We start from the raw sequence: 27569 nt of genomic DNA on the forward strand, positions 1-27569 counted from the left end.
AGAGAAAAAAAAAAAACCATGAAAAGCTCTCCGGCACCTTCCATCTGCCCAGCCCCCACCACGTCCTGTGTGTCACCATGGTTATTGCAGTCTTGCATCTTCTCTAAGAACTGCTCTGCACTTACACAAGCAAGCAGGAGGATACTGTCTTTCCTTCTTTTATTTTTCCCAACAGACTTTATTTTTTACAGCAAAATTGAGCAGGAGGCACAGGGATTTCCCGTATCCCTGTCCCCCCACCATCATCCCTGATCACGTGGATTTGTGAGGGTCAGTGAACCTGCACTGACACATCAGCACCCCAAGTCTAGAGTTGACATCGGGGTTCACTCCCGGTGCGGTGCAGGCTGTGTACCATGTGAGGCTGTGTGTCCTGGGTTGACCTGTCTGTCCTCTCTCCCCAGAAGTGGCAGATGAGTCTGGGGACCAGCGAAGACCACCAGCACTTCACCTGCACCATCTGGAGGTAAGCCAGGGTCCTGGGGGTGGGATTACCCCCTCCTCAGATGAGGCACCTTTGCTCTAGGCAGCCCACAGGCTGACAGAGTCCTGCGGCCCTCCAGGGTGGGGAGAGCTCCCTGGGAGGGCTCCCCAGGAGATCACCTTGACACTGAGGCTGAGAAGGGGTTGAGGGGGCAGGAGGCAGGGGCTGCAGCCCCCGGGAGAGGGGTCGGGCTCCCCAGACACTGCCCCCTTCTTCTTCACCCTCAGTTACATTCATCATTCAAGGGCTTAATCTCCTGCCCTGGGGCTGACACCATGCCCACCCTTCTTGTAACCCCACGGCCTGGAGCCCAGCTCGAGGAGCCTGAGAAGGAGGCGGTCAGCCCCCTGATGGGGAGGAGGGTCTACAGTGTCATCGGATCCTGGCCCTTCTCCTCTGGGCCCTGTGGCCTGGAATGGATCACCTGAGCAGAACTGATTTTTTTTTTAGCTGTGTTGGGTCTCAGTTTCTGCATGTAGGATCTTTGCTGCGGTGCCAGGGGCTTCTCTTCTTGTGGCACACAGGCTTGGTAGTTGCACGACAGCTCAGTTGCTGCATGGCATGTGGGGTCGAACTGGCATCCCCTGCATTGGCGGGTGGATTCTTACTGACTGGACTGCCAGAGAGGTCCCGTAGAACCAATTTCTCAAGCATTGACACGTGTCCAACACAGCAGAAGTCCCAGCCACGCTCTCACCGTCAGGGACTGGAGTCAATCCAGGGGACAGATCAAGAAATGGGATATGATAGAGAGCAGAGAGGGTGACATTTAATCAAAGAAAACGCGTGCTGGCCTCGGTGCAGTCCCCGTCTCCTGCGAGATACCTTACACACAGCAGCAGTACCCCACTCCAGGGTACCGAGTAGTGTGAGGGTGGGAGCCTCATGTCCTCAACACGCCACCACCAGCCCTGTTGAGACCCTATCTGTGCCCCTTCCTGGCCTCAGAGGGAAGCATCTAGAGGAGAGGAGCCAGGGTGGGGCCCCCTCGTTACAGGTTAGTCATCCAAGCTGCATCCCCCTGCCTGTAGACCATCATCTCACATGGGCTTGGGAGTGCCAGCCCTCCAGCTGGGCACAGACTTGGGCCACACAGGCCCAGAGCAGGGTCCTCATCCTGCAGCCTCTTAGTTGACCCACCCAGCAGCAGCCCTTAGGGACACACTCAGCTGTAGACACCCTCCTCTGCTACCTAGTTAACCCCTGTACTCTCACCCTTTGGGCATGTTGCCCCGCACCGCCCCCACTGCAAACCTGGGATGTTGTCCAGGGGATGACAAGTGTTCAGCAAATGGATGCAAGTGTTCCTGTCCTCAAACAGCTCCTGTGCAGAAAGGGAAGAGGCGTGTCCATCGTGGACCTGGAAGAATGTTCTGGCAAAGAGCAGATCATGTTGAGGGCACCCAGTCTGTCCTTCCCCAAAATGGAATCCCCAAATAGATTCTTAGGGAGCGGGGGACACGTAGCCCCAGGCTGATCTGTCTCCCAACCTTTCTTCGCAGGCCCCAGGGCAAGTCCTACCTGTACTTCACGCAGTTCAAGGCAGAGGTGCGGGGTGCCGAGATCGAGTACGGCATGGCCTACGTGAGTGTCGCCCAGACTGGGGGCTGCCTGGCTGGCCCACCATGGACTGTGCCTTGAAGACCCCCAGGTGGGGGGTGGGGAGGCGGCAATAATGAGGAGATGGATACCAAGCCCTTAGAGGGAGGCCTGGGGGTCGCAGGTTGCAGTACCCAGAGGGGATCCCTGTCGGCCCCTAGAGACCAGTCTTCCTCCAGTAAGGCTTTACCAGCCTCCCGCTTACGTCCCCTGCTGGCCAAGCTGGCAGGAAGTCAGGAGGCAGGGGGGCTCAGATCTGGGGATGGGGCGGAAGTGGGCCCAGAGGGCAGGCTCACTGGTATTGGGAGGGCCCCACGTCCTTTGGCCCCAGTGAGCTGTGGTTCACGGCTCAGCCAGCACCTTCCGCCATGCTCCTGACCCACACAACCCCCTTCAGAGCCCGGCCACTCTGCAGAGCCCATGACTGCTTCTGCATCCGAGTTGGGAATAGTTTGAAAACCACTTTATCAGCCCAAGAAGCAGAACCAACAAGAGACAGACATGAGAGATTCACTGTAGGAACTGGCTTCTGCTGTGGGAGCCTGGCTGTTGGCGGGGATTCATCCAGGGGAGCCTCAGCTCTTCCCCTAGGCATCCCCAGGGCATCAAGGACCGTCTCTTTGACTTAAAGTTAGCTCAGGATGAACCTCTGTCACAGCAGTGCCCCCCGCCCCAGCAGCCCCCACCAGGGTCTGATTGCCTAATGCTACCACGGCTCCTTCCAGTTGACACATCAGACTGACCATCAGTCTGTTAACTCATCACTCTCTTGGGTCTCTTCTCACTTTGCGTGCATTCATGCTCAGGCACGTCCAAATCTTTTGGAACCCCATGGACTATAGCCTGCCAGGCCCCTCTCTGTCCATGAGGAGTCTCCAGGCAAGAATACTGGAGTGGGTTGCCATACCCTCCTCCAGGGGATCTTCCCGACCCAGGGAATTGAACCCACATCTCTTACCTCTCCTGCATTGGCAGGTGGAGTCTTTAACACTCCACCACCTGGGAAACTCCACTTCTTAAAGAACAGGTGCCTGGCAGGCTACAGTCTATGGGGTCGCAAGAGTCAGACACGACTTAGTGACTAAACAACCACAAAATTGTGTCTAAAGTAATCTATTCTTACTATAAAACTCCATTATTCTAACTGATCTGAGAAAGACACAGTTCTGATTTTTAAAAATTACATTCAAGAGACTGCCATGCTTGTATGCCATTTCCATACATCAGCTAAAGGGAAAAACTGAATTAGATGCCTCCCTCCTTGGATTTGCAGCAAGGCATGAGGTTTGAAGCCAGTTGATGATCTCGTAAGTGGATTAACCCGCCACTTCCACCGGATTCTCTTTTCTGTGCTTAAAAAAGCATCTTAAGTCTGTCATCTCTGCTGCTCCAGGAAGCAAACCGAGCCGTGTTCTTTCCTGATTAGAAAAGTTTCCACTTGTTCTCTTTCAGTCGAAAGCTGCTTTTGAGAAAGAGAGTGACGTTCCCTTGAAAAATGAGGAGTTTGAGGTGACCAAAACAGCAGGTAGGTGGAGGGGTTTGTGGGGCTGGAAACCAGGTTCTCTAGCAGGGAAGGTGAGAGAGGGGACAAGACCCCCATGAGGGGTCGATCCAGGGACCACTGGTGAGAGGAGGCGGCTATCCCTCCTGTAAAAAGGGCCGTCTGGTAAATATTTTCGGTTTTAGGGGCAGACACCCCCCTTTGAAATAACTTGATCTGCCCCTGCAGGGCCAAGTCAGGCATGAACCACTAGTCAATGCATGTGGGTGGCTGCATGCTAATAAGACCTTGTTTTGTGAACACTGACTTGTGAATGTCATACTACATTCCCATACCACAGGATGCCGTGTTCCCTTTGATTTCTGTTTATAAATGTAGAAGCCACTGCTCATAGGTGGCAGGCATGCTTGGCCCGTCCCTTGCAGAGAACAGAGGGTGTAAAAGTCTGCTGAGCTCCACAGTGGGGTATGGGGGAGGGGGCGTCCTGGGCCCTGTGACAGGTTCAGGCATCAAAGTTGGGACCTCATGTGCGCCACATGACTGGAGAGGCAAGGGCGTCACATCCTGAGGCTCCGAGACCCCTGTGACCTCTGACCCCTGTTCAGCTACAGCCATGCAAGCCAAATGCAGAACAGAAAGAGTGGGTGCTAGACTTGGGGCTCGGAGGGGTGAGAGCAATGGGGGATGAGTGAGTGAGACAGTGGACATGGAGTTAAGCTGAGTCAGGGAGCCTGAGAGTCCTGAGGGACAGGGGAGAAGTGAGATGAGGAACCCATGTGGCCATGGGTGTCACCAGGCAGCAAAGTGGAGAGTGGGAGGGGAGGGAATGTGGTGGTGTGATTGGGGGTTTTAGGAGGGCCTGGAAGGAGGCCTGCCCTGCCCACAGGTCCTCCAGGGAACAGGGCCTGTTCAGAGTGGAGATCAAGGACAGAGGGGCCTGGGATGCTGGCAGACCCTGAGCCCCAGGGAGCACCAATGGGGAGGATAGACAGGGAATGGGAGGCAGGCTGGGGCTGCAGAGCAGGGCATGGCCAGACAAGTTTGCCAGGGCAAACTTCTGACCCCCAGCTGTTCTCAATGTGGCAGAAATAATCACAGCTTTTTCCACCTCAGCCTCTCCCGTGGCCTCTCGTTTCCCTCCAGTCAGGCCCTCGACTTCCCCACCTTTCCCTGTCCATCACCCATAAGCCTCTCAGGGCCAGGAGCCTTTCCTTATGGAGTCCACTTGGAGGCCCCTCCACTGCCCTGCCCACATTGTTGCCCCCACCCCACCCCCCAGCTCAGGACCCAGAGGACTTGCAGAGGCGAGCGCCAACCCAGGGTCTCTTCCTTTGCAGTGTTCCACAGGCCTGGGGCCTTCAAGGCTGAGCTGTCCAAGCTGGTGATCGTGGCCAAGGCAACACGCAGTGAACTGTGACCTGAAGCCCCTCTGAGGGTAGCTTTTCCTTCTCTCTCCGCAAGGAGCTGGACCCCCAGAAGGCCCAGTACTTGTTTTCTAGGTTGGATGGGGGGGCTCTTGGTTTTCTGTCCCAGCTGATGTTGCCCTGTTTGGAGGACAGCTAAGGCCCCAGAATTGAGTCTGGAGGGCTAGGACTCACCTGGCTCCCACCTTCCCTCACCCTGAAGATTGTGGGTCTGAGACCCACTGCTCTTCTCATCAGAAGAGACATCAGAACACATGGCCAGGGGAACAGGGGGGCGTCTCCCTGGAATCATGGCTTTTGTGAAGCCAGGGCATCCCCTCCTCCCCGCTGGGATCAGGCCAGGCTCCAGGATGTTCTGCGGGGGAACCCCCCGCCGCCTGAGACCCCACACCAGCCGCCTTCTCACTCCCCAGGGGACCAACTTTCATACTGGGCAGCAATGAAATATTCTTTCATATTTAAATAAATAAGACAACTAAAAAGCACCCACAGTCTTGGCATCCGGCGCTGGTGCCCCCGCCCCGCCCCGCCACCGGCTGGGCTTGCAGGGCTGGGGTCCCCTACTTTCCTTTGCTGCTGAAGACGGGCGAACTGAGTCACCCCCGGGCAGAGGGAACCTCCTGGTAGGACTTTCGTGCAGGTGCAGATGTACTGGACCTGAGGCAGCCTCACCAAGGCTCACATGGCCTCACCTGTGGGGCCACTCCTAGCTGAAGGGGAATGCACCAGGGAAGACTGGCTCTTCTTTTTTTTTTTTGGCGTGGCATTTGGGATCTTATTTTCCCAGCCAGGGATTGAACCAGCGTCCCCTGCTTTGGATGTGTGGAGTCTTAACCACTGGACCACCAGGCAAGTTCCCAGACCATCTGTTCTGTGCCCTATAGTTGGCTCTGCTTATTTTTTTGGAAGCTGGATTGCAAACTCAGTGACTTAAAAAAAATAACAAAACACCCACAGGCAAACAAAAATAAATAAATGAAATCCCCAAATGCCTCAGCCAGTCCTAGCAGCAGGGCCTGGGAGTCTGACCCCCACTGGACTGTCTGCCTGGCCTCTGACCAGGAGGAAAGAAACCTGTGGCTGTGAATCAGGTCCTTGATGATCAGAATCACCGCATTGGGCTGGCTGAGGCCTCTCTGTGTCTGTCACTCACCTGGCCCGCCCCTCGTGCTGTTGAGGAGCCAGGCGCTGCTGGGACCCCGCCAGCCAGAGAAGAAGCCGGCTGACCGAGGGCATGGGATCCAGCCCCAGGGCTCCAGCACTACTGGTGTGGGAGCCATTCCAAGGGAGGTGCAAGCAAGAAAAACAGCTGCACTCAGAACCAGTAATGACTGACAGGGACCTTGGGCCCACAGGACTTGAGGAAAGAACCAGCAGCCTCAATGGTCAAGTGCACATGACCTGTGCCATTTCGGGAGCACCTCTTTTGTTCAGTTGCTCAGTTATGTCTGACTCTTTGTGACTCCATGTTCCACAGCATGACAGGCTTCCCTGTTCTTCACCATCTCGTGGAGCTTGCTCAAACTCCTGTCCATTGATTCGGTGATGCCATCCAACCATCTCGTCCTCTGTCCTGTCGCCCCCTGGACAGTACAACAGAGCAGCTCTGGACGCACACAAGTCCTTGGGGACGCTCGCTTAACTGAGCACGGCACCCTGCAGGTTTCAACAGGGCCAGGAGACGCTTGCCTGGGGCTGCCTGCAGAAGCTAGGCAGCAGGACAGAGCCAGAGGCAATGGTGCTCCCTGGGCCTAAGCTACGTGAGGAGACCCCAGCCAAGAGGGGTACTGAGTTTTGTACGGTCAGTTGGGAATCACTTACCACTTCCACATCCTGGGTGCTAGCAGAGAGGCAGAGCGCTGGGTGCGATGTGGCAGGGCAGGGCAGAGCATCTCTGGACACAAAGAAGCCTCCCCTTTATCCCAAGGGCCTGGTGAGCAGAGCCGCCCCGCCGCAGGTCACAGTGAGGAGCGATACCAAGCCCCCTCTGTGCTGCCAAAGCCAAGCTGTGCCACCTCTGCTAGGGTGTCATCAAGCCCAGCGGGAATTCAGCCTGCCAGCAGCCTGTGAACCTATGACATTTGTGTGCAATCTGGAGTTATTTTCTTTTTTTATTTCGGCTGTGCTGTGTCTTCGTTGCCATGCTCAAGCTTAAGTTGCCCTGTGGCAGGTGGGATCTTAGTTCCTGGACCGAGGATGGAGGCTGTGTTCCCTGCATTGGAAGGCAGATTCTCAACCACTGGACCACCAGGGAAGTCCCCAAACTTGATTTTTAATAGGTAGAAACCCCGGGCAGGTGAGAGAAGGCTATCAGATGCTTTTATTTACATAGTTCTCTTTGGTTCTTTTTAAAATTCTTTTTATTTGGCTGCACCAGGTCTTTGTTGTGGTACGTGGGATCTAGTACCCTGACCAGGGACTGAACCCGGGCCCCCGCATTGGAAGTGTGGAGTCTTAGCCACTGGACCACCAGGGAAGTCCCGGTTCTTTTTTTTTTCTAAATTAAATCTCAAGTGTATGAAAAGAGTCAAGACAACAAGTCCAAAGCCTTGTCACGTGGATGTCCTTCAGCCAGCAGAGCAGAGGGCAAAGAATTTCATCTGGGGCTTCTCGGTGTAATCAAAATACACGTTTGTTCTTGAACTTGAGGATCTGTCTCTTGGCACACAAAGGGGGTAAGTTGCTTTGGAAGTCGAAGGTAGAGAGGGGAACAGCTGACTGTTGGGTGGAAGCCTTTGGCTTTTTCAGGGCAGCCAAAACCAAACAGAAATGCTGCCCTGGATCTGGGGTCCTAATCTACTAGCCAGCCCAGCAGGCCATGGAGAGGCAAAAGGGAGTGGTGAGGACTGTGGCAGAGCAAAGACGGGCCGCCTCTGCAGCTTCACCAACGGGCAGTGCAGGTGAGTTTTCTAGAGTTTTCAAGATCCACTGATAGATTGGGACATGCAATTTCCTTGGTTTCAAGTGTTGGCAACTAATTCCAAATGTCTCAAACACTGAATGAGGCTAAGCAAACCCATCTTCTCACCTAATACGGCCTGCAGCCCTCCTGTTGGCAGTGTTTCCCCTAAACAGACCAGATTCTACAGAAATGGACACTGTTCCCCCTCCCTCGGGGTGCTCAAAACAACCCGACACAGCCAGACCTGCAGGGGGCTTCACAATCTTTTACAACCTGTGCCCACTTCCAACCAACAGATTGCAGATACACCCCCCACACCCCCACGTGTCCATCCATGCCCCAAGTTAAGCATTGTCCCACCTGCTGGGTGTTGCCAAAGCCAAGGTTTGTTGAGCTTTGTCTCTGAGGCCTGTCTTATAAAAACAAGTGTTTATGTGTATTTGTTTTCCAAATATGAAATGATCCTTTAAAAACAGACATGTGTCTCAGATGGCTTTCCCAACGGCCTTCATCGGAGGCGCACTCTGACCACTCCCTCCTGGGAGTCAGGGCCACGATGCCAAGCAGACAGAGGGGCATCCTCACCAGTAGGCCTGAGCCCACCACAGCCCTCACCACGGCTCCCTGGCGTCATTTTCTGAGCTGCGGAGCAAAGTGCCCAGCCTGGGAGGCTGAGACAACGGAAGCTTGTTTGCTTAGCTCAGGAGGCCCGACATCAAGGTGTGGGCTGGGCCGGTGTCCCAGGCTCTCTCCCAGCTTTTGGTGCTGGCTTGCAGCTCTTGGCATTCCTTGTCTTATAGACACATCCGCCCAGTCTCTGCCTCCACCTTCACATAGCATTCTCCCTCTTGACTCTGTGCACATGTCCCCTTCTCAAAAGGACCCCAAGTCATGGTGGATTAGGGGCTGCCTGGCTCCAATATGAACTCATGGCAACCAATTACATCAGCAATCACCCAATTTTCAGATCAGGTCACATTCACAGGTCCCAGGGGTTAGGACTTCATCCGGGAAATGGGAGGTGGGGTGGGGTGAGACAGTTCACTCTGTAACACCCCCTTTCTCCTGGTTCCCTGTGACCCTCTCTGCGGGAATGAAAAAGCCCAAGTAACACTGAAGTGAGAAGCCCCCAGCTGTCAGAGACACCCAGTGATTTGAGGGGTACAGACGGTGGCTTAAGGGGCATAGTTCAGGTGGTGCCAGAGCAGGCAGGGGTCTCCAGGTGCCTGGGAGAGGCCGCAGGCACAGGCAGACTGAGCCCGGCTCTAAGCCCGGTGAGACTGGGCCCGAGGACAGGGGACCCGGGTCTTTGGAACTGCACAGTCACCTGTGTGTGTGTGTTGGGCGAGGGGTGATTGGCCAGAGTCAGACAGGAAGGAAAGGGTTAGCTCCGTCCCACTTAAAGCTGCGCCCCCTGCAAGCAACCGCAGCGGTTCGGAGGTTGTCATATGCTGTCCTCATCCAGCATCCGGGTGAGGCCGTCGCAGATCCGGCGCAGGTGGGAGCGGTAGGGCTCGGCGGGGCTGTAGAGCGCCGCCAGGAAGTCGCAGTCGGCCAGGTGGCCAAACACGTGGTTGATGCGGCCGTGGGACTTGGCGGTCAGGTGCGCGCCGGCCGCCTGGTGCAGCAGGTCCCGGCACTCGAGCAGGGCGGCGGCCAGCACGCGCCGGTCGAAGGTGAAGTCCACCTGGTGGAAGCTGACAGCGGTCATGGCCAGGCGGCGCGCCTGCTGCCGCAAGCGCTGCAGCCGCGCCAGCTCCTCGGCGCCCAGCTGCCCGGCGCGCAGCAGGACGCTCAGCTTCACCGCCACCTTGACCAGGTTCTTGACCAGCTTCTGGGCCTCCTTGCGGCTGCGGGTGAACTCCTTGGTGGCGCGGTACAACTCGTCCAGCACCTCGCTGCTGGTGTCGTCAATGAAGGCGGACGCCACTGCCCGGGAGGCCATCTTGCTCAGGAGCTTCTTCTGGGCCTGGAGGGCCAGGCTCTTGGTGCTGAAGGTGTCCATCTGTCCTGCGAGGGGAGACACACAGACCTGCCGTCAGCCCGCGGGGCCCAGCTGTGAGGGGCTTTCAGGGGCAGGCAGCTAATGCTGGAGATCTGTCTTCCCCATCCGAGAAATGGGCGTGCGCCACCAGCCTATCCCCAGGGGAGCCCACGTACCCACACCACAGAGGTACTGGGTGTGCAGAGCTGACTGGGACACCTTTCCTCCCCCCTGCACCAAACACAGCAAGTGCCGCCATCTGCGATGCTGCAAGAGCCCTTAGCAGGGGCTCCTCAGCAGATCAAGAAGGCCCTGGACAAAGGGACAGGTAACAAGATGGGGAGGGAATCCCAGGCAGGAAGATTACGGAGCTCCAAGGCCTAGGGAAGAGAAATTCAGAGTTGTTGGAGGACCGGATGCAGAAACTTGTGAACAAATAGCAAAAGCTATTTTTAGGAAAAGCTTGTAAAAACAAACAACATTCACACTGAAGAGATAATGACCCAAGGGACCCTAAGGGACCTAAGGGAATTTGTTTCTTAAAGGAATTAATGTGTAGTGGTAAAATCTGGGCAGGGCCTTCTGTTATGGTTTATTACAGAATATAGATCCCTGTGTTATACCCTAGGACCTGTGGTTTAGCCATTTCTGTAAACAATACTTTGCACCTACTTTTCCCAAACTCCCAACTAATCCCAGACTTGCAACTGCAAGTCTGTTGTCTATGTCTTTATTTTTGGCTGTTCTGGGTCTTTGTTGCTTCGTGGGCTTTCTCTAGTTGTAGCAGGTGGGGGCTACTCTAGTTGCGGATCACAGACTTCTCATTGCGATGGCTTCTTTTTTTTCTGAGCTTGGGCTCTAGGCACATAGGGTTCAGTAGTTGTGACAGACAGGCTTAATTGCTCCATGGCATGTCGGATCTTCCAAGATCAGGGATTGAACCTGTGTCTCCTGCATTGGCAGGCAGATTCTTAAACTGCTCCACCAGGGAAGTCCTGTTCTCTATGTCTGTGGGTCTGTTTCTGTTTCGTTCAGTTCAGTTCATTCACTCACTCATGTCCCATCTTTGCGACCCCATGGACTGCAGCACTGCCAGGCTTCCCTGTCCATCACCAACTCCCAGAGCTTGCTCAGACTCATGTCCATCGAGTTGGTGATGCCATCCAACCATCTAATCCTCTGTCTTCCTCTTCTCCTCCTGCCTTCGATCTTTCCCACATCAGGGTCTTTTCCAGTGAGTTAGTTCTTGCATCAGGTGGCCAAAGTATTGGAGCTTCAGCTTCAGCATCAGTCCTTCCAGTGAATATTCAGGACTGATCTCCTTTAGGATGGACTGGTTGGATCTCCTTGCAGTCCAAGGGACTCTCAAGAGTCTTCTCCAACACCACAGTTCAAAGACATCAATTCTTCCGCGCTCAGCTTTCTTTATAGTCCAACTCTCACATCCATACATGACTACTGGAACAACCATAGCTTTAACTAGACAGACCTTTGTAGGCATAGTAATGTCTCTGCTTTTTAATATGCTGTCTAGGTTGGTCATAGCTTTTCTTCCAAGGAGCAAGCGTCTTTTAATTTCCCGGCTGCAGTCACCATCTGCAGTGATTTTGGAGCCCCCAAAAATAGTCTGTCACTGTTTCCATGTTCCCCATCTATTTGCCATAAAGTGATAGGACAAGATGCCATGATTCTAGTTTTCTGAATGTTGAGTTTTAAGCCAGCTTTTTCACTCTCCTCTTTCACTTTCATCAAGAGGCTCTTGAGTTCTTCATTTTCTGCCATAAGGGTGGTGGTATCTGCGTATCTGAGGTTATTGATATTTCTTCCGGCAATCTTGATTCCAGCTTGTGCTTCTTCAGCCCAGCATTTCTCATGATATACTCTGCATATAAGTTAAATAGGCAGGGTGACAATATACAGCCTTAACGTACTCCTTTCCAGATTTGGAACCAATCTGTTGTTCCATGTCCAGTTCTACTTGATGCTTTTTGACCTGCATACAAGATTTCTCAGGAAGCAGGTAGGGTGATCTGGTGTTCCCATCTCCTGAAGTATTTTCCACAGTTTGTCCTGATCCACACAGTCAAAGCATAGTCAATAATAGCAGTAGTAGATGTTTTTCTGGAACTCTTGCTTTTTCGATGATCCAGTGGATGTTGGCAATTTGATCTCTGGTTCCTCTGCCTTTTCTAAATCCAGCTTGAACATCTGGAAGTTCACAGTTCACATACTGTTGAACCCTGGCTTGGAGAATTTTGAGCATTACTTTACTAGCATGTGAGATGAATGCAACTGTGTGGTAGTTTGAACATTCTTTGGCATTGCCTTTCTTTGGGATTTGAATGAAAACTGATCTTTTCCAGTCCTGTGGCCACTGCTGAGTTTTCCAAATTTGCTGGCATACTGAGTGCAGTACTTTCATAGCATCATCTTTTAGGATTTGAAATAGCTCAACTGGAATTCCATCACCTCCACTAGCTTTGTAGTGATGCTTCCTAAGGCCCACTTGACTTCACATTCCAGGATGTCTGGCTCTAGGTGAGTGATCACACCGTGATTATCTGGGTCATAAAGATCTTTTTTGTATAGCTCTCCTGTGTATTCTTGCCACCTCTTCTTAATATCTTCTGCTTCTGTTAGGTCCATACCATTTCTGTCCTTTTTTGTGCCCATCTTTGCATGAAATGTCCCCTTGGTGTCTCTCAATGTCCCCTTGGTGTCTTTGTTTTGTAGACAAGTTCATTAGTGCCATAGGTCCCACATATAAGTGGTACCATACATGGTATTTGTCTTTCTCTGACTTAGTCCTCTTAGTAGGAGAACCTCTGGGTCTGTCCATGTTGCTGCCTATGGCATTATTTCATTCTTTTTATGGCTGAGTGATAGTCCATTGTATATGTAAACCACATCTTTATCCACTCATCTATTGACGCACATTTGGTGGCTCCCATGTCCTGGCTGCTATGAACATTGGGCTGCATGTATCTTTTTGAGTTATAGTTTTGTCCAGATATGTGCCCAGGAGTGGGATTGCTAGATCATCTGGCAGCGCTATTTTTAGATTTTTGAGGAACCTGCATACTGTTCTCCATAGCGACTGCACCAATTTCCATTTTCACTAATAGTATGGAAGGGTTCCCTGTTCTCCACACCCTGTCCAGCATTTACTATTGACCTTTAACGATGGCCATTCTAAGAGGATGACAGAGGCTGAGATGGCTGGATGGCACCACTGACTCGATGGACATGAGTTTGAGCAAGCTCCGGGAGTTGGTGATGGACAGGGAGGCCTGGCGTGCTGCAGTCCATGGGGTCACAAAGAGTTGGACAGGACTGAGCAACTGAACTGAACTGATTCTAAGAGGTGTGGGGTGATACCTCATTGTAGTTTTGATTTGCATTTCTCTTCTATCAGCGATGTTGAGCATCTTTTATTGTGCCTATTGGCCATCTGAATGTCTTTGAAGAAATGTCTATTTAGGTCTGTCCATTTTCTGATTGGGATGTTTGTTTTTTCTGTTACTGAGTTGTATGAACTGATTATGTATTTTGGATATTAATGAGTAGGGCCTTCTGAATCCCACTACACGTGAGCCCTAGCTCCGGCCTCACAAACCCACTGTAGCCTTGCTGTGAGCTGAGAAGGGCTCAGGATGAGTGAGTACAGGGGGTCCTGGCCTCATTGCACAGCTCCATGAGACAGGGTCCCAGCCCCAGCCTCAGGCTGTTCAGGGTGGAGGAGGAGCGCAGTTAGCAACCCCCCATCTCCCCAACCCCGTGAGTTTACAGCAGACATCCCTAAGGCCTTAGTCAGGCCCTGGATGAGTCAGAGGGCAGCAGCTGGCTGGGGTTCCCCAGGGCCATTTGTGGGGTTTTTGGAAGCACAGCGTTCTGATGACTCCTCTGATACAGAAACACTGACATGCATCAGCTTCCACCCAGGAAAGGACTGGGCAGGTGGCCAAGGTGAGTGGCAGGCTGGTGCTCTTGGAATAGCAGCCACGCCTCTGACTGCAGAAGCCTGGATTTCTGCCTGTCCCTTATGTCCTGCCTACCATGGCCATCTTCCAGATTTCTCAGGCTCTGAAGCCTCCCCCTCAGCACCAGAATTCTTCCTAAACTGAACATCTGGGCATAGTCCTTTCCTTCTAAGAACCAGCTGGAAGCTCCTCATGGCTCTTGAGACCAAGCCCCACACTCCATTTGGATCCCTGCCTCTTCCCTGGTGAACTCCTATACATCCCTCAATACCTTAGCCCCCAAACCCCTGCCTCTTCCTTGGTGGACTCATATATATGCCCCAAAGCCCTGGCCTCCAAGCCCCTGCCTCTTCCCCTGGCAGCTTCATCCTTCAGCTCAGCCTGGACACCACCTCTAGGAAGCCATCCCTGAACAGCCAAACTGACAGGCCCCTCCTATGAGTCACCCAGCACCCAGGCATCCCCCGTCCCTGCTGCACACCCTGGCTTTGCTGCCTCAGTGGTCTGCCTCACCACAGGTCCCAGGGGACAAAATGGCGTGATTCCCTATCCACTCTGTTTCTGGAGACTCCAGAAACATCTGTCCAATGAATGAGGTAGCCTGAGACCCGCCCCCAGCCCTCCCCCGCTGCTGCCCCAGGCTCTGGTCAGAATCCACCCCACCCCAGCTGCAGGCCAGCCAGACCAGGAATGCCATGTGGGTGCCCACTCAGCCACGGGAGCCCCCACAAAGCCCCTCTTTGTGTGAGCTCAGACGCCGGGAGGAGTCCAACCCTCGGCCGCCCTCTTGCTGCCCACAGAGGTCAGGATAGGCCTGGTGATGAATGACCTGGGCCTCCCTGCCCCCTACACCAGTCTCATACCCTGTCCACAGGCTGGGGCCAGAGCGGGGTGCGAGTGACTCAGCATCACATGGCAGGCCCTGAGCAGTGGCCGGTGCCTGTTTCACAACTTCTGCCTGGTATTCTACTGAGCTTGCCCATTTGCAGAAGAAACCAGGCTCAGGGAGGCTTAGCCATTTCCCCAAGGCCACACAGCAACACAGGGACCACCTGCCCCACCCTCTCTGCACCCCAGCTACCTCTGCCTTTCCTAGTTGATTCCTGGGAGTCAGCCTCAGTCTTGGGGTGCTGGGAGATATCCCCTGTGACAAAACCAGCCCTGATATCTGAGGCCTGCTCCTGGCTCTGACCATGTGGCCAAGCAACATAACTGCCCTATGCCTCCGTTTCCTCTGTAAAATGGAAGATGGTGACTGTCAGGATGGAGAACTGACTCCATCCCAGGGCAGAAACTTGTGGCCAACCTGAGAGCCCCCCCAACCCCCAGGCTGTGAGCTTTCCCTGGGCAAGAGGCTGGACCACTGTCTTGACTTCTGACCTTCAAGCTCTGCGTCCTTTAGCTCTCTGAAAAGACCTATTTCTCTATATTCTCAGCAAGGATGCCTTCTCAACAATTTCTCTAGAACAGTCTATTCTTTTTCTTTTTGATCACACTAGGTGGCATATGGGATCTTAGTTCCTGGGATCAAATCCACACCCCCTGCATTGCAAGCACAGAGTCTTAACCACTGGACCGCCAGGGAAGTCTCTAGGGCATTCTATTCTGTTCCCTCTATGGGCACCCCTCCTGCTCTCATCACCTGTAAACTGCTCCCCATTCAAGTCTCAGAGTTACTGTCACCTCCTCCCGGAAGACTCCCGGATGTCCCAGGCTGTGCCGGGTGCCCTTTTGGCTCCCATGGTTCCATGGGTGTCCGTCCTCCATTGCAGCCCCGAGCGCTTGGTTTCAGTGTCCATCACGCCAGGCCTGAGGGTGTGGGCAGGGGCTGTATGTTTCTTGCTCTGGCGGCCAGCCTGGGGCCTAGTACCCAGCAGGCACCCAGTAAGTGTGTGTTGAATGAATAAGGGGAGGGATGTCTGCAGACATTGGAACCCAGAGGGAACTCCCAACACCCTGGGTCCCCCAGTTTACAAATGGACAAACTGAGTCTCAGAGACAGGAGAAGGCCTTTCCCTAGATCCCAAGAACCCTGGCACTCAGGTCTTTCTGCCCTATTCCATTACTGTGTGACCCCAGGCAGGGCTCTGCCCCTCTCTGGGCCTTGACCTTCCAGTCTGCAAGTCCTGAGCTTGTGCATGTTGGTTCAGAGGGGAGGCTGGTCCTATTTACTGGCTTCACCCCACCCTACCCTGCCAAGCATAGGAGGAAGAGGGGTTGGGGGGTGGAGTGGGAGACTCCACACTCTTAGCCCCTCCGGCCAGTCCCCAGATCTGTGACACCTGGACCAGCCCAGCTGCATGGTAGCCCCCCCCTTCTCCTCCATCCATTGTTCTATCAGAAACGCCACCCCCTCTAAGCAGCCAGACAGGGAGATGACTACTCTCCCGGGGGAGCACTCTGGGGACCAAAATAGACCCCAGCCTTCCTTCCTGCCAGCTGTGCTCATCCAGGTCCAAGGGCAGGCCAGCCGGGAGGGGCCTGGCGGGGGCAGGGCCTTCCCAGGGTCTGCCCAGCGGACCCAATGCCAGATCACCCCACTGCCATCACGAGCCAGAAATGCCCAATGAAGCCAGGGCTCGACTGGAACGCTCATTCAGGTTCTCAGTGAGTGTTTATTCAGCACCAGCTGTGTCCCAGGGCTGGGGATATGTGTGCTAAGTCGCTTCAGTCCTGTCTTACTCTTTGTGACCCCATGGACTGTAACCCTCCAGGCTCCTCTGTCCATGGGATTTCACAGGCAAGAATACTGGAATGGGTTGCCATTTCCTCCTTTAGGGGATCTTCCTGACCCAGGGATTGAACCCGGTTCTCCTGCTCGTCAGGCAGATTCTATAGCTGGACCAGAAGAGACTGGGTCCCTGCCTCCCCAGGCCTGCTAGATCCCGTGCCACCTCCTTGTTCCAAAATAATTTGGGTGCCCTCACTTCCCTGAAACAGAGTCCACAGGCAGCATTGTCCACCCACCAGTATAAAAATAAAATTAATAGGTGGTGAGAACAGTGAGCAGGATTGTACAGGCGAACTCTGGAATATTTCTTTAAAAAAAAATTTTTTTTTTGGCCATGCCGCACAGGATGCAGGATCTTAGTTCCCCAAACAGGGATAGAACCTGTGCCCCCAGCATTTGGAGTTGGGAATCTTAGCCACTGGACCACAAGGGAAGTCCCTGGAGTGTTTCAGGTTCTGTGCCTCCATCTGGGTTTACACGAATGTAAAAAGTCATTACAGTGGGTGGTTGCAAAGCAATGTGAATACACTAAAACCCAGCGAATTGTAAACCTTCAAGGGGTGAATTTTATGGGGTATGAATTAGATCTCGATTTAAAAAAACCCGACATTTCTCCAAAGAAGGTATACAAATGGCCAATAAGCAGGTGAAAATTTGCTTAACATCACTGGCTAGGAGGAAAATGGAAGTCGAGCTCATAATATAATACCTCACCCCATAAGAACGGCTACTGCCAGAAATACAGACAATAAACAGGGCTGGCGAGGCTGGGAGAAACAAGCCCTCATCCAAGGCTGGTAGAAACAGAAGATGGTGCAGCTACCATGGGAAACCGTTTTCTGGCAGGTCCTCGAACAAACACAGTTACCACATGACCCAGCGATTCTGCTCCTAAGCATCAACCTCGCCCAAGAAATGAAAATATATGTTCGCGTAGAAACGTACACACACGTGGGCATAGATAGCAGCACATTTGTACTAGCCAAAACACGGAAATGACACAAACACCCACCCACATACAGATGGACAATCAAATGTGGTCCCTCCACACACGGGAGCATCACTCAGCCCTGAAAAGGGGTGAAGCCCTGACACTCGCTACCACATGGATGGACCCTGGGAACACAGTGCTCAGTGAGAGATGCAGACACAGAAGGACGCACAGGGTGTGACTCCACTGACGGGAAGCGTGCAGAGCAGGCCGATCCGCAGACACAGTGGGTTCCTGTTGTCAGGGGCTGGGGAGCACAGAATGGAGAGTGATTGCTAATGGAAACAGGATGTCTTCTGGGGGTAGAAGAATGTTTTGGAATGTGAACACTTTAGTGAATTTTACAATACGTGAATTATACATCATCAAGCTGAACACTCACTGCACCTGTATCCAGTGGACATATTTTATACCTTTGTGCCCCTTACTATATATTTGTTGTTGTTTAGTCACTAAGTTGTGTCTGACTCTTTGTGACACCCTGGACTGTAACCCGCCAGGTGTCTCTGTCCATGGGATTTCCCAAGCAAGAATACTGGAGTGGATTGCCAGGAATCAAACTGACAGGCGGATTCTTTACCGCTGAGCCACCAGGGAAGCCTATATAGATATAATGCCTCACTTTAAAAATGTTAAATAGGGTTTTCCTGATGTCTCAGTGGTAAAGAATCTGCTTGTCAATGCAGGAGAAATGGGTTTGATCCCTGATCTGGGAGCAACTAAGCCCACGTGCCACAACTACTGAGCCTCTGTTCCAGAGCCTGGGAGCTGCGACTACTGAGCCCACGAGCCACAGCTACTGAAGCCCATGCGCCCTAGGGCCCATGCTCTGCATCGAGAAGCCGCAGCAATGAGCAGCCTGCGCCTCAACTAGAGAGTAGCCCCTGCTTGCCCCAACTACAAAAAGCCCACACAGCAACAAAGGCCCAACACAGCCAAAAATAATAAATAATTTTTAAAAAATGTTAAATAAATTGGGACTTCCCTGATGGTCCAGGGGTTAAGACTCTGTGCTTCTAATCCTGGAGGTGTGGGTTCAGTCTCTAGCTGGAGAACTAAGATCCCACATGTCTCATGGCCAAAAAAAAACAAACATAAAATAGAACCAATATTGTAACAAAATTCCAACAAAGACTTTAAGAGCTTCCCCTGGTGGCTCAGTAATAATAAATCTGCCTAAATGCAGGAAACATGGGTTTGATCCCTGATGCGGGAAGACCCCACATGCCGCGAAGCAACTAAGCCCATGAGCCACGACCATCGAGCCTGTGCTCTGGAGCCCGGGAACGGCAACTTCTGAAGCCCGAGCACCCTCGAGCCCAACCTCCACAACAGGGGCAGTCACTGCAATGAGAAGCCCGAGCACTGGAGCAACTAGAGAAAAGCCCACGCAGCAATGGAGACCCAGCACAGCCAAAAACAAACAAAATTATAAAGTAAATAGATAAATGAAAACGGTCCACATAAGAAAACAAAAATCTTCAAAAAAAGAAAACCTCAGGCCCACTGCACTCAAGGATGGAGTGAATCTGTCAGAGGTTTGCCCCTTAATGAAGCATCGCAGTGAACATGTAGATACAAATTTCTATCAAAAAAAGAACTCCAAAGGTACCATCTGTTTGTAGGACATATGGCAGGTTAACCTTAAAAATGCATTCCAGTATACATCAGGTGCAGACAAATACTGTTTGACTCCACTTATACCTAGAATAGTCAAATTCATAGAAAGTACATTGGTAGATGCCAGGACGTGAGGAAGCTATGAGCTGAGGGGCCGCCCTGAGCATGGCTGGATGCCTAGTGTCCCTGGTCCCTGCCCCCGGAATGCAAGCACATCCCGTTATTATCACAAGTGGGGGGAAAAGCCCTCTGAATTTCCAAAACAGCCACCTAAGAGGGGTCACCCCTGCTGGAAGGAGGAGACAGCAGGAACCAATGAACGTGGAATAAACAGGATAATTTCAGAGACGAATAAGGCCTGGGTGGGAAGCAGTGACAGCCAGGGATGGCAGGTGACCTAGGCCAGTGGTCAGGAAGTTTTCCTGGAGGAGGAGCCCCTGCAGCTGGGACTGGAAGGGCGGGGTCTGAAGAAAGGTGAGCCAGGCAGAGGGAACAGCAGGTGCAAAGGCCCTGGGGCAGGGCAGTGCAGAGAGGAGACGGAAGGCTGGTCCCCAGCCTCCGAGGAGCCCACTGTCCAAGTCCTCCCACAGCTCTGAGGTCTCCCCACCGAGACTCCAGACTAGCCCCAGCCCCCGAGGGCAGCTTTCCCATCTGTGAAATGAGTGTCCAGTCACTGAGTCCCTGACTCTGTCAACTCCTGTTCTCTATGTTCTTCTCAGAACCCTGGCCTTCCATCCCTACCTCAGACTTTTGCCCTCTGCCAACCCCACTTTGTCTCTTTGGCTCTGACCTTTGTCCTTGCCCCCATTTTGGACACTCCAGCTCCTAAACTGACCAGACATTGACCTGGAGCCTCGGACTGCTCTAGACATGCAGCATCCTTTCCTTGCCCAGGCAGGGGCAGGGAGGCAGGACTCTGTGAGCCCTCCCAGAGGGGAAGGGCACCCAGCCTGGCAGATCTGTTCCTCCCAATCCTTTCAGTCCCCAAACTCTGGAGGAGGGCCAACCCCCATCCCTGCCCCATCAGTGACCTTCCCCAGTTCATCTCCTCTCTCACTGTCCCTGCAACATGCTAGGCACGGTCCAGCCTTGGGGTCTCCACCAGGTGGGGAGACTCTCCCCACGGCCCTCCATCCAACCTGAACTGAGCACGCTGTGGGTGGCCTCTCCATGCACACATTCCCGGTGCTGGATGCTGGACATGGGGGTGATGGGGATTCCGCCCCAACTCCCAGGGGCCCTTCCTAGGCGCACTGGGAATGCTACATCTCATCCCATTCACCACCTGCTGGAAAGAGCCACCAGCTCTCCGGGGTTGGGGGTGGGGGGGATGTAGGCGTGTAGGTACATATGTATGTTTTCCATAAACCTTCCTGACATAAAGGATGTGTACCGTGCAACTTAAGAAAATAGCAAACCTCGCTGTAAATTTCATGCAGCCAGTTGATGCTCGATAAACATTCTCAGTGAGTTTTGCCTAATGCGGTGGTGGTGGTGGTGTTAAGTCGCTAAGTCGTGTCTATTTTGTGACTCCATGGACTACAGCCCATCAGGCTCCTCTGTCCATGGGATTTCCCAGGCAAGAATACTGGAGTGGGTTGCTGTTTCCTCCTCCAGGGGATCTTCCTGACCCAGGGATCGAACCCATGTCTCCTGAATTGGCAGACGGGTTCTTTAGCACTGAGCCACCAGGAAACCCCAATTGTAAAACTGGTACCAATAGCCAATCTGTGGTTGCTATGGATAAATGAAAGCAGTTCTGACATGGATGTTCCTGGATCTTCTCTTTCATACAAACAGAGAAAACTTGGACTTCACTTACTCGTCAGCCAGGTGACAGACTTTTTTGCAGAATCCAACAGTGGTTTTCCTATAGGAGGGAATATCCCTTCAAGGTTTTTTGTGCTATTTGAAAGCAAGCAACTAGAGACACACCACCCTTTAATTTTCATTATTGACATTACCTGGAATTATACCGGGGGTGGCAAACCCTGGCCAGCTGCCTGTTTTTGTAAAGTTTTATTGGCACTCAGCCATGCCAATTTGTGTACATATTAAAGCACAGCCTTGAATAGAGGGAACAGAGGCTGTACGGCTTACAAAGCCAAAAATATTTACTATCTGGCCCTTTATAGAAAAAGGCTGGCCAACCTCTGGATTAGATGATGACTGAACAATACATCAAACCCTGATTTGTAGCATCTGCCAATATCCATGGTGTAAATTCTCTTGCCATGGCCAGTTTCAAGCTTCCAACCTGACCATGGAGTTGGAACAAACTGCTCACCATTTCCACCAAACAGAAATAACCTCGAGAGCATAGAGGTCATTGCACAATGCAGTAAAATAATTAGAAAGGATATATTTTTTCTTTTCTTGGCTGCACTGCCTGGCATGAGGGATCTTAGTTTCCAGACCAGAGATGGAACCTGTGCCCCCTTCATTGGAAGGTCGGAGTCTTAAGCACCGGACCACCAAGGAAGTCCTGAAAGGATTTTTGACCATTTATGACCTTTGCTTTTTTATAAGTTATTTTGAAGTATTTAAGTCACATACCATAAACTCCATGCTTTTAAAGTGTACAATTCAGTGGGTTTTATATATTCACTGACCTGGGTAACCATCACCACTATTTAATTCTGAAACATTCTCATCCCTCCAGAAAGAAACCCCAGCCCTTGAACTTCCCTGGTTGTCCAGTGGCTAAGATCCCAAGAATGGGACCCAGTTCAATCCCTGCTCAGGGAACTGGATCCCGCATGCATGGCATATAAGAGTTTGTAAGCCACAGCAAAGTTCAAAGATCCCAGTGCAACCAAGTAAATAAAATATATCTATATCTATATATTTTATTTATTATTCTTTCTTGGGAGAAGGAATGATGGATCTGCATTGTTGCACCTGGGCTTTAGTTGCGCCAAGTGGGGCCTACCCTTGGTTGCAGGGTGTGGGTTTCTCATTGCAGTGGCTTCTCTTGTTGGTGCACAGAGGCTCTAGGTGCTTGGGCTTCAGTAGTTGCAGCACGTGGGCTCAGTATTCGCAGCTCACAGGCTCTAGAGAGCAGGCTCAGTAGCTGTGGTGCACGGGTTTAGTTGCCCTGAGACATATGGATCGTCCTAGACCAGAGATCAAACCAGTGTCCTCTGCATTGCAAGGCAGATTCTTAACCACTGGACCACCAGGGAAGTCCCCCTTTTTTTTTTTTAATAAATCCCATCCCCATCAGAAGTCACGCCCCATCCCCTCCTCCAGGCCCTGGCAACCACTAATTTACTTTCCATCTCCATGAATTTGCCTATTTTTTCATATAAATGGAATCACACAGTCTGTGTCTGGCTTCTCTCACTGGGCATCCCATTTTCAAGGTTTATCTGCCTTGTAACAAGTGTCAGGCCTTCACTCCTTTTTATGGCTGGATAGTATTCTGTAGCTCTGTGGGTGTTTTTCTTCTTTTTGGCAGTGCCATGCAGCTTGTGCCATTAATTTATCCACCAGGGATGGAACCTGGGTCCCCTGCAGTGAAAGCTGGGAGTCCTAACCACTGGACCGCCAGGGAATTCCCATCCATACCTTTGTTTTAAATATAATGTATTTGACTGTAAGTTCACAGCCTGTCATTATTTAAAATTTATTTTTTCTTCCAGTTTTATTGACAGTCTGTCATTTTTAATAACGACTGGGTGGCAAAATTGGGATATTAACAACTAGGTGGCAAAATTCCTAACAGTACAGCAAGTGACTCCGATGATTGGGGTGAGGCCGGCTCCGGCATGCCACAGGTCCACGGAGCAGCCTGCCCTCCACATGAATTCTTCATGTCCCAACAAAGGGCATCAATAATTGATGGGCCTGCTCAGCGAGGCCAGGGCTACCACCCCACCTCTCTCCCTCAGCCCCGGCTGCAGGGGCCCAGGGAAGCCTGGGGTTGGGGTGGGGGCTCCGGGCCTCCGCTCTCCATGGTAAATGCCCCCACGATCCTTGTTCCCATTCCATACCCTCCGCCAATACCAGAGCACCTGCTGTTTCCAGCCAACACCAGGGTACCCGCTGCTTCCAGCCCTTTATCAACCATCACTCAGACCTCACATTTGGCGCCCATTTGGATATGTAGAAAGTGGGGCTGGGGGCTACCTGTTTGAGGTGGGGGCTGGGGAGGGGATACCAGTGGTTCTCAAACCGGGTTTCCCAGAGCCTTCGGGGGCCACCCCAAGGATGGGCAGGCTCTGCCTGCCTGCCAGGCTGCGGCAAAAACTGAGACACTTTCCACAGTGGTCAGATCTCCACTGAAGAAAGATCAGGGATTGGGCGAGGGACGGGGGTTGGGGGTAAAGAATGGATGGGCAAAAATGAATGTTGGGAGACCGAAGCCCACCCCACTGCAGAGAAGGACAGGAGAGGCTGGGACTCAGTCTGATTTTTAACAGCAAGTGGCAGAGGTTCGAGGGTCACCCACTGGGAAGGACTGTGGACACAGCCCTTTAGAGTCCGGCTCCACCCACTTCTCACCTCTGCGCAGCCTCCATCCTGTCTCTGGTCCCCGTCCCCTGTCCCGGGTTCCTCTCCGGAGAAGCCGCCAGAGGGCGCTAGTGAACACCCGAGTCCCCCTCCTTTGCCCACAGCCCTTCAGGGCTCCCACCCCCCTCAAAGTAAAATCCCAAGTCCTCCCGTGGCCCACAAGGCCATGCACGACCTTCTCCGTCCCTTCCCTGCGCTCCCCTCCTTCCTCTCTCCCCCTCATTCACTTTGCTCCTGACACACAGGCCTCCTGGTTGTTCCACCAGCACATGGAGCCTGGTGCTGCCCCAGGGCCTTTGCATGGGTTGTGCCCTCTGCCTGGATTGCCCCTCGTCTCTGCATGGCTATTTCTTTCTTGCCATTGAGCTTCAATTCAAATCTCACTTTCTCAGGAGTCCCTCCCAAATTCCCCACCTCAACTAACTTCCCCATCCATCTGTCTCTCCAGTCCTTCATGCAATTACAGCTAAGCCTAATGACTTTCTCTGGATGAATGTCTGTGAGCTGAATCCGGGTGGGAGGGAGGGGTGCACCACGTGGACCTGGGTCATTGCTGGGTCCTAGGCACCCTGCACCAGGCTTGGCTCACAGTAGGCACCCAGAACCAGTTTGTTGAATGAATAGATGGCCTTTCGGTGCCAGAAAGGAAGTCAGAGATGTCGTCCAAGGGCCCCACTATCCAGCCAGGGAAACTGAGGCAAAGAGAAAGACAGATATCCTAAGGTCACATAGAAGCAAAACACGAACCCTTCTGGAAGGGTCTCTTCCAGGTGGACACTCCCCAACCTCCACCGCCCCTTTGGACAGAAGGGAAAAGTGAGGCCAGGAGGATGGAGCCTTGGAAGATCCCAAGGACTTGGCCAGAGGTGCCTCCTGAATGCCTCACGTGGTGAGATTCTGGAGGAAGTCGTCTGATGGAGGGGTATATGTGGGGGATTCTGGGGTGAAAGCCCGAGTTCTCTGTAAGGCCAAGTCCTGCCTGTCTCTAGGTCATCTCAGTCTGTAACACCTGGGGCTGAACCTGCACAAGCATGAGTCATTTCTTCAGCACCTGCCTTTGGAGCTATTTGCATGACAATAGCAGGAGTTCTGTCCTAGGCACCCTGTTGTGGCCCCATTTGACAGACAGGGACATTGAGACCTTCTGAATCCATCACATCAGATCACCAAGCAACCAAGAGGCCCCTCCCCTCCTCAGGCCTCAGATGAGGAAACAGGCTCAGGCAGCCCCTGACCTGCCCAAGGCCACACAGCAGAAAGGGATACCACAGGGCCTCCAACCTGTACCTGCCTGACTGGTCTTTTAACTTAGGGACCCCCACCCTCCATCAGAGTGGTGTTCGAGTCCCCAGTTTGCCTCCCCTCAAGAGATCTGGGCACTCACCCACCACTGGCGTCCCAGGCCACTGGGCCTGCCAAGTGGGAGAAGCTCAGCCCAGGTGTTCCTGTGGCTGGGACGACAGTTCTTTGTTCTGGTTTCCATAGGTACAGCGTCCCTGGGTCGGCTCCTCCTCCGCCCCTCCCAGCCACCCAGCTGCCCAGCCTTGGCCCCGCCGGCCCGTGGCCCGGCCCATCTAGGCAACTTGTTATGTTTTAAAGCTGGCTCCTGAGCACCTGGCATTCAGGTAGAAGGAACAGCTCCTGCAAAGGCCCTGAGGCAGGAGCGTGCCTGGTGCGTTGGTGGAGTGTGGCGGCTGTGTGGCTGGAGCAGAGTGAGTGAGGTGGGTGAGGAGGAGGAGGTGGGGACCAGGGGAGAGACATGCAGGGCCCATGTTCCTGTATTTAAACCTGCAAGCTGCCCTCACCCCTGGGGGAGTTATTATGTCCCTCAGACAGGAAACTGAAGCTGGGAGAATGGAATCAACTTGTTCAAGGTACTGGTGGTGAGCGGCAGAGCAGGAACTCCGGTTTGTCTGATTCCAAATTCTGAGCTCCCCAACCACTGGGCTGAACTGCCCTCACCCTGCTATGCTACCCACCCACCCTCAAACCCAGGATGTTCATCTCCCCCAGCTGGGCTGAGACCTGCTCAGGAAGTAACCTCAGAGGCCTGTTTACAGATGGGGCTGCCCCTCCTCCAGCTGAGCCCCCCCAGCTACAGGGAGTGGTGATGCACACAGATCTGGGTCAGGTCAACTGCCAATTACCTCAGTGACGAAGCCCCAGTTCACAGCTGACAAAACTGAGACCAAGGCTTCAGGCTACTGGGGACTCCCAGGTGGCCAGTCTGGGTGGGCCTGGCTCCGCACTCCCTCAGCTGCCTGGATCAGCCAGAAGTCACATACATCCTCACCTCCACGTCTTTGGCCTGGCTGCCCACACCTGGAATGCCCTCCTGGCTCTGGATTCTGGCCCTGGGACCTGGCACCCTGCACTGTGAAACGGGTAGAGTCCATCAGAGTCCTTGTTGTTGGGTGTGCTCTGGTCTCAGAGCACTACCCATGCGGGGGGTGGGGAGGAGGCAGATCAGATATGCCTCCCCTGACCCACAGAGCAAGAGAGACAGAGGGAAAGGGAGAAGAGAGAGGGAGATGGAAACTGAGGCAGGAATACTGATTGAAGGGGGATTGTCAGGGCAGAGGGAGCGAGAGAAACAGAGAGACCAAGTGGCCCCCGAGATATGCTGAGATGCGGGGCGGCCCAGCACCGCTCGCTTACCTGTTCTCTGGGATTCAGTCGTTGGTTCGACCGTCGAGGTTCTGTCCGGCCGCCTCGGAGAGGCCGTTGCTGTGGCTGCGAGACTCGTGCCGGAGGACTGGGACCCGGCGGGGCGGGGCAGGAAGCTCGGTCCCGCCCTCCAATTGCCCGGCCCTTCTCTGCGGCCCCGCCTCGCCCCCGCCCGCCCGAAAAGGGCCGCAGTGGGGCCGACGGAGGTGGGGGCGAGCGGGGACTTAGGCTCAGCCAATGGCAGCGCGGGCGGTGTACGAAGAGTCCAATGGGAGAAGGTTGCCGCGCGGGAGGGGTGGGGCCTGGGGCGGGGCCAGGCGGCTTGGGGGATTCCTCCGGAATCACGAAAGGGGCCGGATGCCAGCGGAGAGGCCAACCCCGGGCCAGTCCAAGAAAGGAGAGGAAGGAGACTTGAGTCAAAAACAGAGATATGAGGGCCATGGAGACAAAGCGAGCCAAAAAGAAAAACAGAACAACTCTGTGGCTCTGGGACTGCCCCTTTCTCCCACTGGGACTCCGTTTAAAGAACGGCCCCGGGGAACCCTTAACTACAGAATGACCAGGGAGCCCATTAAAAATGTAGATTGTTGTACCCTCCAGACGAGCTGAATCTAACCCAAGGTTGAAGATACATCTTTCTGGGTTGCAGATAAATTCTCCAGGTTAGGTTTCATTCAGTCGCTACGCGGATGGACCCTGGAGATCCCACCAGGGGACTTCCCAGACCCAGGCACGATGTCCGTGGGAATGAGCCAGGGAGATCTGCAGGAGCCTCCAGGCCGCTGGCGGGTGGGGCGGTGGGGCCAGCTGGGGCCCCCGGAGGATGCAGCTGTGAGTCCTGGGAACCGGACCCAGGAGCAGCTCCCAGAGTCCCTGCCGCTCCATTTCCTCCCGGAATCTCCAACCCTGAGTCCCAGTTGCAGCTAGGACCAGGGGGAGCCAGAGCAGGCTGCACAACCTGTGCAGGTTGAGTCCTATCCTCTACATGGGGCACACACAACCCTGGCACAGACTTCAGGAGGCAAAAAGAGATGAAATGTCTCTTTATCCCATCCTTTTTTTTGTTGTTGTTTGTTTTTTTTAAATCAGGGGACTGTGACCCAGAGAGTGGAAGTGACTTGCCTGAGGACCTGCAAGCGAAAGTGGCAGGTCCAGGATTTTAACCCAGTAA

General features: G+C 53.3%; 2 protein-coding genes across 2 annotated transcripts in view; one reads left to right on the forward strand and one right to left on the reverse strand.

The window, feature by feature from the left end:
• MYDGF (myeloid derived growth factor) overlaps positions 1-5493 on the forward strand; it is an 11940-nt gene extending 6447 nt beyond the window's left edge. The window contains exons 3-6 of the mRNA XM_005909022.3: positions 405-466; positions 1987-2068; positions 3536-3608; positions 4922-5493. Coding sequence (XP_005909084.1) covers positions 405-466; positions 1987-2068; positions 3536-3608; positions 4922-5001 — 297 coding nt within the window. The 3' untranslated portion in view covers positions 5002-5493. The remainder of the gene's footprint in view (positions 1-404; positions 467-1986; positions 2069-3535; positions 3609-4921) is intronic.
• Positions 5494-9044: 3551 nt separating this feature from the next.
• TNFAIP8L1 (TNF alpha induced protein 8 like 1) lies at positions 9045-26530 on the reverse strand. Its single transcript, XM_070373892.1, has 2 exons — positions 26390-26530; positions 9045-9920 (listed from the first exon to the last, which is right to left on the reverse strand). The coding sequence occupies exon 2, from the start codon at positions 9913-9915 to the stop codon at positions 9355-9357; it is 561 nt and encodes a 186-aa protein (XP_070229993.1). The 5' UTR covers positions 9916-9920; positions 26390-26530; the 3' UTR covers positions 9045-9354.
• Positions 26531-27569: the final 1039 nt, after the last annotated feature.

Source organism: Bos mutus, chromosome 7 (genome assembly GCF_027580195.1).
Source record: "Bos mutus isolate GX-2022 chromosome 7, NWIPB_WYAK_1.1, whole genome shotgun sequence".
In the NCBI taxonomy this organism is placed as follows: domain Eukaryota; kingdom Metazoa; phylum Chordata; class Mammalia; order Artiodactyla; family Bovidae; genus Bos; species Bos mutus.

Coding starts and splice junctions, on each gene's coding strand:
- TNFAIP8L1 (XM_070373892.1), bottom strand. CDS start 9,915: ATGGACACCTTCAGCACCAAGAGCCTGGCCCTCCAGGCCCAGAAGAAG.